This window comes from Mustela nivalis (genome assembly GCF_964662115.1).
Source record: "Mustela nivalis genome assembly, chromosome: 4".
Taxonomy (NCBI): Eukaryota; Metazoa; Chordata; class Mammalia; order Carnivora; family Mustelidae; genus Mustela; species Mustela nivalis.
In genome coordinates, this window is record NC_139023.1 from 150,956,941 (window position 1) to 150,973,346 (window position 16,406).

The window sequence follows — 16,406 nt, forward strand, 5'->3', positions numbered from 1 at the left end:
AAGAATCAGCTTCCCAGTGGGAGTGGGAGTGTGGAGGGGGGTGCCTTTACCAGTGGGTTGGGAAGAAGGTCTGGGCTGCAGGGGAGGTGGTGGCCCTTCAGGCATGCTGGGAACACCATACCATTGCAGTTGGGGGCCCACCTGGGGTCAGTGGTCTGCAGTCCTGGTAAGGCTTATATCTGTGAATGTGTCATTGAGCAGTGTCCCTACACTCTCTGGGACTCTGTCCTTATTTCGAAACAGTGTTCTCTGAAAAGCATCTCTCCTTTGCTTTGGGAGCCTACGCACAACCCTTGCTTCCAACCTGGAGCCCAGGCTCCCTGGCTCCCAGGGAGGAACCTGGCCTCAGGGGACAGGATGGTATGTGGGAAACCAAAAGGGGATGTTCTCTATGGGCAGCAGAGAGGGGAGCATAAAGCCTGGTCAGTCCAAGATGACACTGAAGAGTAGATGCTTTCCCTCCAGTCCCCGCCCCCCCCAGTGGGGATGGACCGCCTTCAGTGTGCCCAGCCCTCTTCAGCAATGGCCACTGTGCCTGCCGCTCCAGGAGTGCCCTGAATCCAGTCCTCGATGTGAATGTTGGGAGGAGGGCAGGCCTCTAGCTCTCACTTGGTTCTCCCCTCCTATGTACAGTGGGGAGGCAATGCTTAGAAAGGGTCAGAGAGTCACCCCAACCACACGCTTGCCAGGGCAGAGAAGGGCAGGTGCTGGGTCTCCTGGGCCTGCTTAGTGTCTTGCCTCATAAGCCCTCCACACTCTGTGCCCTTGGACAGGCCCCCTTGGGAGGCGCTGGCTGAATGGACTGACCGTGAGTAAAGGGACTTGTTTTCTAGGCCCCAACTCCAGGCACAAGATCTGACAAACACATGAAAGCTTTGCACTCACTGCCCCCCTTGGAAATGGTTGACTTTAGAGCAAGAAGGCTTCCGTTCTTGGGAGACTTGGACAGAGGGGTCCCGAGTCAGACCGGAGTCCCTAGGCCTGGAGCCTGAGTGCTCTGAAGGTGGGGACCTCTGGGCTGCTGGGCCCCAGCCTCATTTCCTGTGGCTGCCGTAGGGACAAGGGGCGGAGGAGGAAGGCTCAGCCTGGGCGAGCTAATCTGGAGAAGTGATTTTCCTCCTCAGCCAGTCCCTCCCTGGGCAGGGCTCCGGGCGAGAAGGTGGGCCCAGCCAGGGCTCCCAGGGAGGGGCTGGCTTATCAGGCAGGAAACACTGGGCTCCGGCCACATCCTCCTCCTCCTCCTGGTCACAGCAGCTCCCATGGGCAGGAAAATACTCAGCAGCCGGGCTGCTCCTCCGCCCTCTCAAGGCCCCTCCCCCATCCCTTTCTCCTCTTCATCTTCCAGCCCACTGGAGGGGTGGCGTGGAAGGCCATGGCCTGCTGCCCTTAGAGCTCTGTCCCCGGCACCCTGGCCTCCCAGCCCTTCAGCAGCCCCTGACCCCCCTGCTACCTTTCAGGGTCCCTACAGCCTGGACATGGAGGGGCAGGAAGGGAGGGCCGGCAGAGATGGCAGAAACACAACACAAGGTTCCATTGGCTCCTGGAGAGGTCTTGGTGTGCTCATCAGGCCCCTCAGGGCCAGCCTCTGGAGTGTCTGGGAATCCTAGGGCCGTGTGCCGGCCTCCCAGCAGAGTGCACTGGGATTCTGTCCTCTGGGAGCCTCCCTCCCCTGGGCCAGCACCCACCAAGACCAGTTGGGTTTCAAGAAGTGCAAGAAGAAATTCCAGAGATCTTCTGAAGGCCTGCTAACTGCCTCCCCTCCCATCTCATTCCTAGGGCTCTTTCTTCCTATTAACCCACACCCCTGTACCTATGCCACTGGTCTCTGCCCACTGCTGAGGAACTCCCCTGCCCATGTAGCAGAGAGAGTTGTGGGGGCACCCTCGCCCACAGCTCCGTCCTAGCCACCCTGCATGGCTAAGGAAGACTGACCACCTTGGTCCCGAAGGGTTTCACCCTTCACCTCTCCATCACAGCTCTTCCCCCACAGACCTGCTCCCGTTCCTACTCTCAGCGGCCTGCTCTTAGGCCAGTCCCCTGACTTCTCTGGGCCTCCATTTCCTTTCTCATCAAACCTGGGGGTTGACAGCATGATAACAATGATTCCTTCCAGTTTTGACCTCCAGTGATTTTTTTCAAGGTCACAGAATTGGGACGAGAATCTCCTAATTTCTAGCCCCATATTCTTTCCAGTGAAAATGTAACCATTCTGTTTACATGAAGATACCCCCAGCAGAGTGACAGTCATCACCAGAACAGATCTCTTCATCGTCGATTTTAAGGTTGCACACTTCCCCTAACCTTCACAGGGCCCTGAGATGTGGAACTGCTGCTTCTGCTTTTCAGGGAAAGGAATGAAGGAAAAGCAGTTTCCAGGACTTGCTGGGTTAGAAGGGAAGAGCTCTGCACCTCTCCAGCTCCTCTGACATGGTAAGAACTAGTCGGTGTGGAGAGACACAGGCTGGAGCAGGTGGATGCCTGTGGCTACCTGTCCCCTTCACATGACCTGTTCCCCACAGAAGTCACAGCCCCACCTTTAAGTTTTGTCATCAGAACCTCTAAGAGGCAACAGCCAGCTCCCTGAGGCCCCTGGAGGCTGCAAACTCTTCACTCATCAGAAACGAGTGATTTTTCCAGAATCCACTGGAACATTTTTGTTGTTTTAATGTCCCCTCCACTTGTCCCAGACCTGTGCCACCCCATGGCCCCTTAGAGTGATGGAAGATGAGTGACCATTGAAAGACTGTGAGCAGCGCCAGGGGACCCACCATGTGACCCAGCTGTGTGACCCTCTGAGAAATGACTACACCCTATGCCTACTCACAGAACATTCCAATAGTGCCCACAGAGTCCATGCTCCCACTCCCTGGTGAAATCCCCGGCCTCTCTCTCTCACCCAGCATACGAGACCTCCTCCTCCCGCCCCTCCCACGTCCCTACAAAGTTCAGCATTTGATTAAAGGGAATGCAGACCTCAGGGAGGACCTGGAGGAAACCACACCCAACCCGGGCCTCAGACATGGCCCCACAGTGAAGAGCAGAGGAGCATGACCACCAGCCTGCAGGGATGAGAATGACGTAGGCGAGATGGGAACAAATGTGTCCCTCTGCACAGATGATGACAAGCCCACAAGGACTTGGACTGAAACAGGAAGGATTTAGGTGAGGAACAAGAAAGAACTTTCTGATGATGGAAGTTGTTAGACTACCTTACAGAGAGAAAGATCCCTTTTTGGGGAAGGACTCAGATCAGATGGAAAGCCGTCTGCCACGAGTGGCTAAGAGGCAGCCCTCAATAGAGAATGGTCTAAATGACTCCATGCTTTCTTCCAATCCCACTCGGTATCCAGACAAGGAAACTGAGTGAGTCCTCTGTAATCCCCTTAGCCATATTAAAGGAGTCCTTTTCCCTTATTTCTCTCACCCAAGGAACCCCAGTAGGACAATCATATGGCTCCAAATTTTTCAAACTAGTACCAGCCTCCAAGCCTAAAACAAACAAACAAACAAACAAAACTAAATTGTTTGAAGAAATCAAACATAGAAAACAGGTATCCTATACATGCATATAAAGTTTACAATTTCTTAAGAGTCTACAAATTCACTATCCCCTTAGATGAGAGAACGAGTCTGGGGATTTACTCAAGTCCCCATTAAAATCCAGTGATGGGGTTAGGTCAGACACCTGCTTCCAGGTCCAGGCATTTTCCAGATACTTTCCTAGAGAGTTTAGAGCTCTGAGTGCCCTGTGAATGCAGCCAGCGTGCTGATGGTATTCTGAGGGGCTCTGGAACTAACCCAGCTGCCTTGCTGATAGAGTCATCCTTTCCCCTACATAGTTACTTGATGCTCGGGAAAACACACGCCATCCATTGCGGTGTTAGGGGAAAGGAACATCACAATTTGCTAATGGAAACCAGCAGTGAGCCCATTAATAGGTCTTCGGGAAAAAAAAGTCACCATGACAAGTGAAGCCAAGTGAGCATGGTCAGATTTAAGTCAGTCATAAGTAGTATTCAGGGGTTTTAATTCTTCCTGTTGAGAGTTAGTTCATCCTGGAAATTGAATGGAGACTTTTTGTGCCTTCGCTATCACTCGAGACTCTTTGGGAGCCCAACAAATAAGCAGTTTGAAGCAAAAGCTGTAAATGTGTTCATTTATCTAGTTCTTGTGATTCCCTGCTGGAAGTCAAGTCAAAGACATAAACAAGGAAATGTTCACTGCAGTGTTATTTGTAATGGAAAAAAATAAAAGTGGGAGATTGAATAGCAAGAGGGTTGTCAAGTGAATTAAGCTACATTAATGTTCTGAAATACTGAGCCATCATTGGAAATAATATTATGAAGATAAATATCAATATGGCAAAAACTTCTATGTTTTCTATGATTCTTGAGAAAATTAAAGCCAAATGCCAGCAGTATCCATATCTATGCTATGATCACACCAGGTATAATTTTGAACACACAAATACAAGCCTGGCAAGTTCAGGATACCAAAATGAGCATATTGAAAATAGTTACATCAAAGTCATGGGGTGGCTGATTTTTCTTTTTTTCAAATTGCTGTTTCAACTGACAAGAAAACACCTTTTACAGAAAAATTAAGTTCAGTAGCACAGGAAAATGTTTACTTAATATCAATGAATAAAAATGTGTATTATAAGAAACATATGTGTACATAGAGCTAGATGCAAGCAAAATTTTAAAGACTGGATGACCTATGTAAAAAAACTATAAGCAATGTCTTGAAGATGTGGATAATAGATGATATTTTTTTCTCTAAACTTTCTACAAAGACTGTCTCTTTGTAGAATTTTAAATATCAGTGGAAGATAGATGATAGACAGATATGGATGGATGGATGGATGGATGGATGGATGGATCATGTAGATGGATAACTGGATGGATGGACAGATAGAAGGATAGATTAAAAAGATGATAGATAGATCTCTTTTCTCCCTTCCTCCCTCTCTCCTTCCCTCCTCCCTCCCTTCCTTCCAAATCCTTTTCACTGGGAGGAAATCAAGAGCATAATTTTCAAAAGCAAAGCAGGCAGTTACAAATGTTACAAGCCTCAGGTCTATTCAGCTGCCCTAGGATGGGATGGGAGAGGGGATTTTCCTGCTGTACCTTGAGCCATTTCCTGACCTGTTTACTACAGGCTACAGTCTAGCAGGTGGGACTGAATAGCCATGGATGCATCACATCCAGCCTGAGCCCTGCACGAAAGCTCTAGGGTGTTAGTGTCCAGAGGGACAGTGTCCAGTATAGCAGGGATATACTAGTGTCCAGTATAGCAGGGAAATAGGGACCCAGGAGGTTTTAGGTCTTTATCACCAAGATGAACAGGAATACCTCAGACATTTATTTATTTATTTCCTCATATTTCTGTTGAGCAACTACTATGTGTCTGTCCTCCTGGGGAAGATGCATATGCATGGATGATTCCACTGCCAAGCAGTAAGGGCTGTTACCAAGGTCTGCTCAAGACCCATGGGAGCTCAGGGCCACCAGTGACGGGCCCCTCTGCCAGGCAGGGTTGGGGACAGGTAAGGTGGACTTGGATGGTTTGTGGGATGTCATCAGACAGGTGATGGGAGTGAGGATTTTCCCTGTAGGTAAGAGCACTGGGTTAAACACAGAAGTATGGGAAAGGAAAACATCTGAGAGAACAATAGGCTTTTTGTGCAGTAGGTATCCAATGGCTTCTGGAAAGAGGAAGAAGGTTAACCATGGGGTACTCACGTGGGGCTAAGCAAGGTGTTGTGAGTCCTGAAGCTCATACAGTTGGGAAGCCGGGGATGGGGAGCTGGCATATGCATATATTACCGGAGCTGATGAGTGAGAAGCACAGAAGCAGGAACTTCATTGCATTCATGTGATCCCACTTCTGTGCTCACCCTGGCTACTGTGCACTATGAGCAAATACTGAAGGATCTTAAGGAAGAATGAAATATCTACACCTATGTTGGAGAAAAAAAGGACAACTGTGCATACCCCATCAATCCTCATCAGCTAAAGCAAAAGGTGCTCTTGTTGCTGGGGACAGGTGGGTTCTCAGAATGGGCAGCTAAAGCTCCTAAGTACTCTTGGCTTCTGGGCACAACTGTTTCACCTATGGCTGAGCAGAAGTAAAAGAGCAGCCCCATCGCCTGCCTGTTTCCTGCCCTCCCAGAGGCAGGGAATGAAAAATGCCCAGTTGGCAGTGCCGAGGGCCCAAGTCCTGTGCAGACACTGCACGACGCATCCTCCAGACAGCTGATGGCCCTGAAGTCTGCCAGCCAGCCATGGCAGTGGGCCTGGATGACCATGACTTTGGGTTTCATCTGACTCTGACCCTGTAATTTCCTCTTTGCCATTCTTTCTTTCCCCAGGGCTGTGAGAGGTAGGAATTGGACTGCATGTGGTCCCATGCCATGGTGAAGTGCTAAAAGAGGCATGAAGCCTCTAGACTCTTTGACTGATGTTGCCAACAAATGTATCTGATGAAGTGGGGGAACACCAGCCTCCACCAGCTGAGTGGGGTGAGCTAAACTGCACCACCTCCCACCCAGGGCCTCAATGTCCCGGCTGCACAGCGGGTGGATGGATGACAGGGCCCCACCTGGGATCGTGGGTGAGGATTAGCCCATAAAACTTGCCGTAAATTTCCCTACATCTATAAAGTGCTATGAAAGTAATGACTATAGATTATGATCAGAATTGAAGGATAAACATAAGCCCATTTGGGCCCTCCCAGAACCCACTCCTTGGCCCAGAGAGTCTGGGAGGAGAACAAGTTACAGCTGCTTCCCCATGGAGAGAAGCCAGGCACGGCGACCCACAAGGGGACTGAGTAATCATCAGCTTTTTCCAGGCATTTTTTGGCTGGGATTTTAATCCTAAACCTCACAAGATGTTACATCTTTTAATTACCAATTCAGGCACTTCTCTGCCTTCTCCACAACATTCCACTGGGTTTTGAAAGCCAGTGATGTCTTGTTATACCACATCAATAAATGCATATTAACGGGAGAAAGCTAGATATTTTTCTAGATTATTTCAAAGGAGGAGAAAATGTGGCAGCCTTAAGGAAGCAATTGGGCAGAACTTACATCCTATCTTGAGAGCGCCTGATAATCACCTCATTCCACGTTGCAAGTATGAAGTCATCCGGAGAAAATTGTTCTGCAGGTAGGTTATGAACTCGTCTTTTTTTTTCAATATTCATGATAAAAACACTGTTTCTAACATGTCAAATTAGGCTTTATCTCTTTATCGTAATTCATAAAATAAAATAAACCAACCTACAAGATAATTTTTTAAGATAAAAAAAATTGATTAAGTATTCTGACCAGTACTATGAAGGGGAACTGGGCATAATATCTACGGCTCTCTGGACAACATTTTCTGTTTGCAAAACTACATTTCAAAAGATAGAATGGCCATGGTACAAAAACATTTATTTAAATTAAATATTTTAGACAGATCAATATCTACAACCGTTCCAAAGCATGTGTAGTTCTTACAAAAAAAAAAAAATGGAACAGTTTAGCTTAACATCTGTGATGTTTTACAAGATTATTAATATACATTCTGGACTGCACCAGTCAATCATACTGTCGTGAATGATTCACTATTTATTACCAAATGTCGTATACAGCAATAGCATTAAGATTAATTATATCTTAGAAGTAATTTAATAGTAGGACGTCTTGGAAGAAAAAAACGATCTCTCAACAATATAAAATATAAGCTAAAAATAGGATAATATATAAAACACTTACATATTTCATACAGGCAATAATAGGCTGGAATTAAAAGACAACTGTCTTTTCCCTCATTGCTAGGTATGTTCCTTCAAAGGAGGTTTGAGAGAAGGATGGAAATGTTTTTGGGGGTGGGGTCAGGGCTCAGAAACATTTTCTGAATCACAGTGCAGTTCTGTTCTTTGGGAAGTCAGTATAGCAAAGGTAAGTTGTTTTGAAGTGTTAGCCAACAATGTTCCCCAAAACCAGCTGTCTGGTGAGGAGACTGAATTCCCATCTCAGCCATAGGAATGATGTTTAGGATTTTTAAGCCAGGGGATCTTTGAATTCCTGGGCAACTCAAGGGTGGAGGAAGAACAGTGAAAAAGAGAAAAAGAAATCCCAGGAAAGGATGAAGCGAAGTAACCTACAGTGAGAAGGAAGCTCCTTTTGCACCTGCAGAGGGGAGAGTGTGTTAAAATTTTGCTCAAGAAATGAACACATTCAGATTGGAGGTAAGTGATGTTTTTGTGTAGAAATTCTTTTTAGGTTCCCTGCTCTTTGGGTCATTCGGAACAGAATGACAGTTAACAAGAAATTGCCAACATCAACAAGAGTATCTGATCTAGGCTGCACAGACATGCATTTAAGGGTGTGCATGAAGGTGTGTGTGTTGTGCATGTCCCACAAACACTGTATATGTTCAGGCTGTGTATATTCTCTTGAAATGTGTGATAAAAAATAATTCATCTTTTAAAAAGGTTTAAAAACCAGTGGTTTGAATTCAATCTCCTTTTCAGCAGCACAGTCAATTCTAGTGGTTAATTTCCCAAATCAAGAGGAGTACTGTCCTTTTGAAAGACCACGATCATTTTAGAAGTTCGTGCGAGTGCAGAAAGATGTGTGTTCTTGGGCTGCACACACGAATTACCATCATGGACATTAATGAATTTACTAAGACAAACTTCGTTTTCCTTTTAATTAGCCTTGAAAGAATCCTAGATCAGAAAACCCTGGAGTAGAAGGTGCCTTAGATGTCAAGTCTGTCCCCAACTTTACAGACTGGGGGAGGGGCTGCAAGGGGAAAAGAACCAAGTGGGGGTCCCACCAGCATCTGGGTCAGAAGCTGGAGAGGTGTGAACGCCGCTGAGATTTTCACACATTGGTTTCCGCGATGGGGACCCAGAGAAGTAAATGAAAATCTACCAGTTAACCATCTTTCTTTTGGCAACTACCTTGCCTTATTCCCAGGGTGTAGCCAGTGGAAAACCCATCTGAAGGAATATACTCAAAATGTAGGTGGCAGGGAGCAAAGGGGCACTCAGACCGGCAGAGCCCGGTTCTGTCCCGCTGACAGTTCAAACATGCACACCCCGGGCTGTCGGAGGACGTTGGTAACACTGCGCGGTTACCTCTGCTCAGCGCTCGGGAAGTAGAGGCTGCGCGAGGCAGGGCCAGGCTGGCTGCCTCGGCCTCTTTGATACGCTGTACTCTATGATACGCTGTAGCTGTTGTAATACGTGGCCGTGGCATCAGCCAGCACGGAGATAAGGCTGGTCTCTGTGGGGCCTGTTGATGTCACCTGGGAGACGGGGACATGCCCACTGAGGGCCACAGCCCCTGCGGCAGAGTCTGGGTGGCCAGGAGTGTTCAAATACTGGTCGAACTCATTCCGATCCATGTCCCCCAGGAGTTCCACCTGGCTCAGCTGATCCAGGGCATCAAAGCCGGGGTGTTCCGGAGGTGGGGAGAGCTGGCCCAGGTGGGCGTGGATGTTGGAGTGGAGTGGGTGGTAGGTGGCAGGGGAATAATAGGCAGGAGACGGGGGACAGGCAGGTACAGTGGACATCATAGAGACGCCCGGGGACTGGCCAAGGGCTAGGGAGCCCAGGGGGTGGCCGCAGTGGAGGGGGCTGGGGGCGAACTCCGGTGAGTAAGTGGGCCCAGGCAGGTGAGGGATGTGGCGGGAGTGCGCATGCTCCTCCTGGCAAGGGGAGGAGAAGAAAGTCTGCTCCGACTCCAGTACGTCCAGGGGCGACATTTCCGGGGGCGTGGGTAGCCCGTATGGGTAAGTGTCCATGCTGCCGGGGGTGCCGCCTCCACCGGTTGGACCCTCGTGATAGCAGCCCCGCAGGCTGGGCAGGGCGGAGCCGGGGGAGTACTCACCCCTGTCCTCCTTCTCCCCCAGCGCCCCGCGGCCACCGCTCCGCTTCTCAGGCAGAGCGTTCTGGTCTCGGGAGAGGGAGCTCAGGAGGAAGCCCGGGTCCACGCGCTTGCAGAGGCGCTTGGCCTGCTTCTTCCTGCGAGGGCGGTACTTGTAGTTGGGGTAGTCCTGCATGTGCTGCAGGCGCAGCCGCTCCGCCTCGTCCACGTAGGGCCTCTTCTGGGACAGCGTCAGCGCCTTCCACGACTTTCCTGCTCACACAAGTCAGAGAAGGCCCCTTTCAGCATCTGCGCAGCTTGGAGAGGCAGGTTCACCTGTGTCAGACGCTCCTGCCTCCCTGCGTCCACACTCGCACTGGCCATCAGCCTCCATCCCCATCCCACATCCCCATCCCACCCGCCCCCACCCCACAAAGGACTTAAAGGACACTGCACCCCTCGCATCCCGCTCCTATCCCAGATCCTGGCACTGTGGGGCCAAAAAATCTCTTCCGCTTGCAGCCCGCAAAACCACTAAGGCCAACTATGCACAGGGTGGCTTCACCTCTTCAGCCGCGAATCACGCAAACGTATAAACAATGCGGGATTCATAGTGAAAAGCCCACCAGACCCAATGTCAGATGCCCGATAAAAATATATAACGACCAATTTGATCTGGGTTCTTTTTTTCTTTTTTACCCTAAGTGGACCAAGTCTACTCATTTGTGCATTTTAATGAAAACTCTTTGCCTTTGCTGATTATCGCTGCCTCTCAGGAAGTGATGCTATATTTATTTATGGCATAAATCCCACAGGCCGTCTTGTGAGGGAACTCTGGGCTCTGTCCATCGTTTTACAGATGTAAGTAAATTACAGGATCTCACTTAGGGGAACAAACAGTTATGCCCCACATCTGACGGTCAGTTAGGACCCTGCCATATGAAGCCCATTGCCAGCCTGCTAGCATCTGCCTGCAACATGCACACACATGCGTGCACACAAATGTGTGCACACGCACACAGGTGCAAAAGCATGCACACACGCACTCGTGATAAGGCTTCCTGCTCTCCACTTAATTAGTAGCCTGTGACTGTGGCAGGGGCCAGTTGCTCAGTCACTGACTCTTCTCACAGAAGCAAGTTCTTTGACTTCCCTGGGTCTTTATTTTCCTCACTATAAAATGTATTGTGATATTGTCCAATTCAAAACTCTCTCTTTAAGAAGCATCTCACGCTTGTAACCGATTGGTGCTAAAGTGCTGGTTTCACTTGGACTTTCTATTCATCCTTACTCCCTTCTGTATAGTTTTATAAATTGCTTTAGCATATCTCTCTCTCTCTCTCTCTCTCTCTCTCTCTCTCTCATCTGTCAGTACATGCATTGCACATCCCTCTGGCTGCTGCTTTTCTGAAGGTCATCTCTGGACCCTTACCTCCCAGGCGGACCCAGGGGGTTCTGCACCTTTGGAAGCCCCTTCCCCCCAACCCAACTCTAATGTATCCTGAAGTTTGAGACCTACTAGCTTGGAGGTAAGTACCCCCATCCCCACTCCTGGTAAGGAAAGAAGCCACATGTTCCCACCCAGAACCCTTGGCATAGGGCCCCATATAGAGCTCCATGTCCTGTCACCTCAGTACCCTGCACTGACCCTGACTCTGCATGCCTGGCCCTCATAGAGCACTGGAGGAGGGCAATTATTAAAGGCACTCTACCACTGGGATGAAAGTTTATAACTATTGTGACAGACCCATCAATTAATATAATTACGTGTCACTTAAAAGAGCAACTCCAAAAGTGTCAGGAACTCTGGGTTTAGGGCTGGTCAGCAGTTCCCAGCCTGTGGCTGAGACTGCAAAGTTGTTGCAAGAGGCCCAAAATAGAGGCACACCCCACACCTTGTCTGTGGACTGAATTTAAAATGTCACTCTAGTTTCTAAGTGTACATAGATATCATAATATTAATAAAATAGTCATTTTAAATTTCATTAAATATATTAACTGTTTTTATGTGCCTTTTTATTTATAGTATCCTAAAAATAGTAGTGCTACTAGGTGAAATTGTGATGTTATAGACTGGAAAGCTTAGAGGCAAAAAAGCTGGGGACACTTTCCTAGGTCAGAAAAGAAAGTCCTGGGCAAGATCATGGTGGAATTGGATCATCACGCTGCCCCCTAGTAACAGGTGTAGGAAGTCCATATTTTTAAAAGCCCCTTGCCCCTTGTGCAGTTAGGCAGGAAGGAATCAGTGTCTTTCCTGCAAAATGAATTATAACCTCTGGAAGCTTAAGTGAGACTTGTCAACAGGGATCAGCTCACAAGAGGCATTTGTCAGGTAGGTCCTTTCGCCTTCCCATTCCCTGGGCTGCAGGCAGCCTCAGTCCTGAAAGTCTCCCTAGCCTGAGCTCCTCTCCCACCTCTGACCTGGGCCTGCAACAGAAAACTCACTCTGTCCTGGTCACAGGAGCTGCACTTTATCAAAAGGCGCAGTGCCTGGGCCCATGAAAAAAAATGTTGAAGGACCCACCAAAAAAAAAAGTATTTTCATTTCTTTAAAAACCTGAAGAAAAAAAAATCAACTTTTAGGTAAATATTTTATGTTGTATATATTAATATTTTTGTCTTTATGCCCATACAGTATGAAATATAATTTTTAATATTTTTATGGACAAAGGGGCTCGCTTTGACACTGACCCACCATTGTGTCCTGGGCTTATCTAGCCAGGGGACTGGGCTATGCATCCGTAGGAGACTTTTGGAAACCAGCAGCTTTGAAAGGGCATCTACACTGCAGGAAGGACCCCTTTTGGGGGCCTGTAGGTTTAGCCAAAGAAGGGTGGGTGACAGCCCTCACCCCAAGGTTTGGAGCTCTGGAGAGAAAAGAAAAAAAGCTCAGTTCTGGGGGGGAGGGGTGTGGTTGGGGAGGGTCAGTCCAGTCTCAGGTGACCACATACTTCCCCTTGCCCCACTGTGCCTACAAAATGCTTTGAAATGTTTTCACAAGTTAAAATGAATAAAACCTCCGTGGAAAGGCAAAAAGGAGTAGAGCAGTTGAAAGTACTCAGCTCCAGACCTGGGAAAGAAGAAACCTTCACAAAAGCCCTACTGGAACTCTAAATTTTCAGACCTGCCCTAACTCCTTTCTCTGGGCTCCTCTGGTCTGGCTTGTCCTTGTCCCCAGGCCCGCTGCCCCGGCTCAGCAGCCCTCAGAAAGTGGCAGGCTTCAGGACAGACCTCACTGACCGCCCTGAGCGTCCCAATCGCTGTATCTACCTCCTGCGATTGAGAAATACATTATCGGATCGAGTCTATGTGCGCATTTTTTTGCTGTAGGTTTAATAATTAAGTTAAAGAAAGGATGCGTTCCTGCAAGGTCTCTCTTGACGAATATTAGTTAATAATAGTTAACAACCTCCTTCTGTGATTGTGCCAGTGGTAAATTCAGGGAATAGTGGGTTTCCCGCTTTGATATTCCTAGCAAACACCGGTTCCACCCAGCCTCCGGGTTTCCGTCCGGACCTTGTGTGCGCGTAGGTCCCGGTCGCCGGGCGACGGGGGCCTGGCAGCTGATGGCCCCGCCTGTCCCTTGGGTTCCCTCGAGTGGGCTTCCTGGCCCACCCCAGCAGGCCGCGCGGTTTCACTTCGGGCGTCGTCGAGGTATCCCGGCTCTGAATCCCGGTTACTTTGAGCTTACCCACGCTCGCACAGATGCCCAACCTCGCGGGCACAGCGAGCGCGAGCACTCCCCGAGCATACCCACAAGCCGGGTTCTACCCAGGCACCCCGCGCTCTCAGGACCGCAACACGGCCCCTAGAAGCGAGCCCCCGGACCCGCCTCTGCCCGCGCCCCCGGCCCGCCGACCTCCCGGGAAACCCCGCCCGCCCGCTGGCTTACTCACCCAGCATCTTGCTAAGCTCGGCGTTGTGCAGGTCCGGGTTCTGCACCGCCAGACGTTTCCTCTCGTCCTTGGCCCACACCATGAAGGCGTTCATGGGCCGCCGGATACGGCTCTCTGCGCCCTTGTCCCCCGGCGGGCGGGGGGCGGCCGGCGGCGACAGCCCATCCGACAGCTCGGTTTCCAGGGCCGGGCACTCGAGCCCCTCGGGCCACGGATAAGCTCCCAACAGCGAGGCCATGGCCGCACGGGGGTCCCCTCGCTTCGCCTCTCAGGGCAGGCGCTGACCTGGCCCTCGCACGGGTCGGGCGTCCAACTTGGCTGGCAGCCGCGGCCCGTCCCTTTATTTATCAGCTTCGTGCGGCCGCGTCCTCCAATGACTCTCGGGAAGGCGGCGCAGCCCCTCCCTCCGTCTAGGCTCGGGCCCACTCCCTGCGTCCTGGGCCACCGCGTCCCCGCTCCGACCTGCCAGGATGGGGATAAGGGAGGGAGGGCCACTTCCCCGCGCCCGCCCCGGCCCGCCCCTCTGCCTTCCGAGCCCCTCCCGGGAATCCGCCCCTGGCCGCCTCCCGTCCTGCCCGCTCTGGGTGCAGGTGTCGCAGAGCCAGGAGGCTGGCGCCGCCCGCAGTCCCGTCGCCCCGGAGCGGGAGCCAGACTCCAGTGCCCTGTCCCGACTGGCCGTGGCCTCTCCCAGCCACACTCCACCAGCTCCTCCCGCGTCTGGAATCCCGTGGAGAACTGAAGCCAAACAGGTTTCGCTAGGCCAGGCCGGGCGGGAGAGGAACTGACCATGAATCCCCCCAGAGCAGCCTGTGTGAACTGTTCTGAAGAGAACATTCTTGCCTTTCTTCTAAAATGAACAAGGCTCCAACATCCTTGCTCCCAGCCAGCTTTGGCGGCCAGAGACACGCCAGGAGGAGGGATGCCCTCTGCATGGGGCCCTGTGCCGTGCTCACAGAGCCCCCTGCAACTCCCAGGCTGTCTTGAGGGCTGGACTGCATTCTCAGTTCTCCTTCATTCACTCTACCATCTGATGTCTCTCCTCTAACACTCTTATCTCCACACCACACTAGTCTCAGAGGTCTTCGGGGTCTTCAGCTCCCTCATTTTCTCTCTGTATTTTCCTTCTGGTTGTAGTTTATCTTGTCTCCGTCTGGCTCCTGCTTCTAGGAGTGGAGTTGCTCTGGCCCTCCCTTCCCCCCTTGCTCAATGGCTTTCCAGCGGCTCTCCGACTTCCCAGGTTAGATGGCGGCAGGTTCTGGGAGGGCTGAGGGCTGGGAGCTCAGGGTAGTCTCTCCAAGATGCCAGCCCTCTGCCCCCAGGACAACTCATATGAGTAGGGCTGTTCTGGCTCTCAGGGCAGCAGGGCACGCAGTAGGCGCTCAGGAACTGCCAAATAAGTGAAAGAATAAGTGAGTGAGTAAATAAGGCTTAGGCACACCCTACTGTATAAAACACAATCATGAGGCTTGATTAGATCCTGGAATTCAATCTACAAATATTTACTGAGCGCCATCCCTCTTTAGGGCTTAGTAGTGGTGACCCTGAAAGGAGGTAGCATTGTCCTGGAAGGACCCTGGGGTCTGCAGCCAGGATATATCTTCAGTGTTTGATTACTTAATGCATGACTCTGGGCAAGTCACGTATCTCTCTAGGCCTTTTTTTCCTAAACCTAAAAGGAGGACAATGATAAGACTTGATCTCACGAGGCTGTTGTGAAGACTCGGTGAGATAATACACATGAAAGCTTAACCTCTATAAGATGGTTGCTGTTAATACAACTCTGGATGTAAAGCCCTGTAAATTTTAAGACCAAATTTCAATGCCCTAGGGTGCACGCAGTTCATAAGTGCCTCGTATGCAACATGCACTCCCAGACAGGCCCCATGGACCCCAAGGCAAGTGGGTAGAGAAATGCAACTCCTGTTTTTAAATCCCAATTTTAATCTACAGAACCCGGGAAAATTTTCATCTCAGAATGGGCTTTACTCATAAAATAATAGATTGCTTAGTTATCTTCTCCTTTTCCAGAAGGATCCAGCAGCAGCACCCTAGACCCATGTGCTCCAAACACTACCCTCGTAGGCCAGAACTGAGCAGCAAAGGGAGCAGGTGCTGGCAAGAAAGGGGGTGTCAAGGTGGAGCAGAGGGCCTCGCTGGCACCAGGGACCAAGCGGACAGTGGGGAGAAAAGGGGCTGCGTGCAGAGAGAATGTGTCCACAGTCTAGGCAGACATCCCTACCCCTGGAAGCCTAGGTCACTTCCTGTGTTAGACCCCTCTACCAGAAACTCCTCAAGAAAAATCCCCAGGCCAGGGCCAGGATAATCTAGAAACCCCGGGGCACCAGAGTCCCGCCAGGCCACGGGAGGGCACCTCATTGGGGTAAGGAGGGAAGGAGAAGGGACCACGAGTGAGGGTTCGGGAGGGGGAACTGCGCTGCAAACGTGGATCCCTGAAACAACTGGGCTGCGACTCTTTCTAAGCCCACCGCCGCTGCAGGGCACAGACAGTGCTCCGAGGGCCCAGAGGCCTCTAGAGGATAGAGCCCCCTTGCCGGCCGCGGACGTTCCCACTCCAGCCCCCAACCTCTGGCGCGCTGCCGGCGTTTTTCCGGAGCAGGGAGAGAACGCAGTGGGGCTGCGCC

General features: G+C 50.6%; 1 protein-coding gene across 1 annotated transcript; it reads right to left on the reverse strand.

Annotated features, from left to right (window-relative positions):
* Nucleotides 1-7,424: 7,424 nt before the first annotated feature.
* Nucleotides 7,425-15,150, reverse strand: SOX7 (SRY-box transcription factor 7). The gene is made up of 2 exons (XM_082726910.1): nucleotides 13,765-15,150; nucleotides 7,425-10,141 (listed from the first exon to the last, which is right to left on the reverse strand). The coding sequence occupies exons 1-2, from the start codon at nucleotides 14,000-14,002 to the stop codon at nucleotides 9,219-9,221; spliced, it is 1,161 nt and encodes a 386-aa protein (XP_082583036.1). The 5' UTR covers nucleotides 14,003-15,150; the 3' UTR covers nucleotides 7,425-9,218.
* Between the last annotated feature and the right edge of the window lie 1,256 nt (nucleotides 15,151-16,406).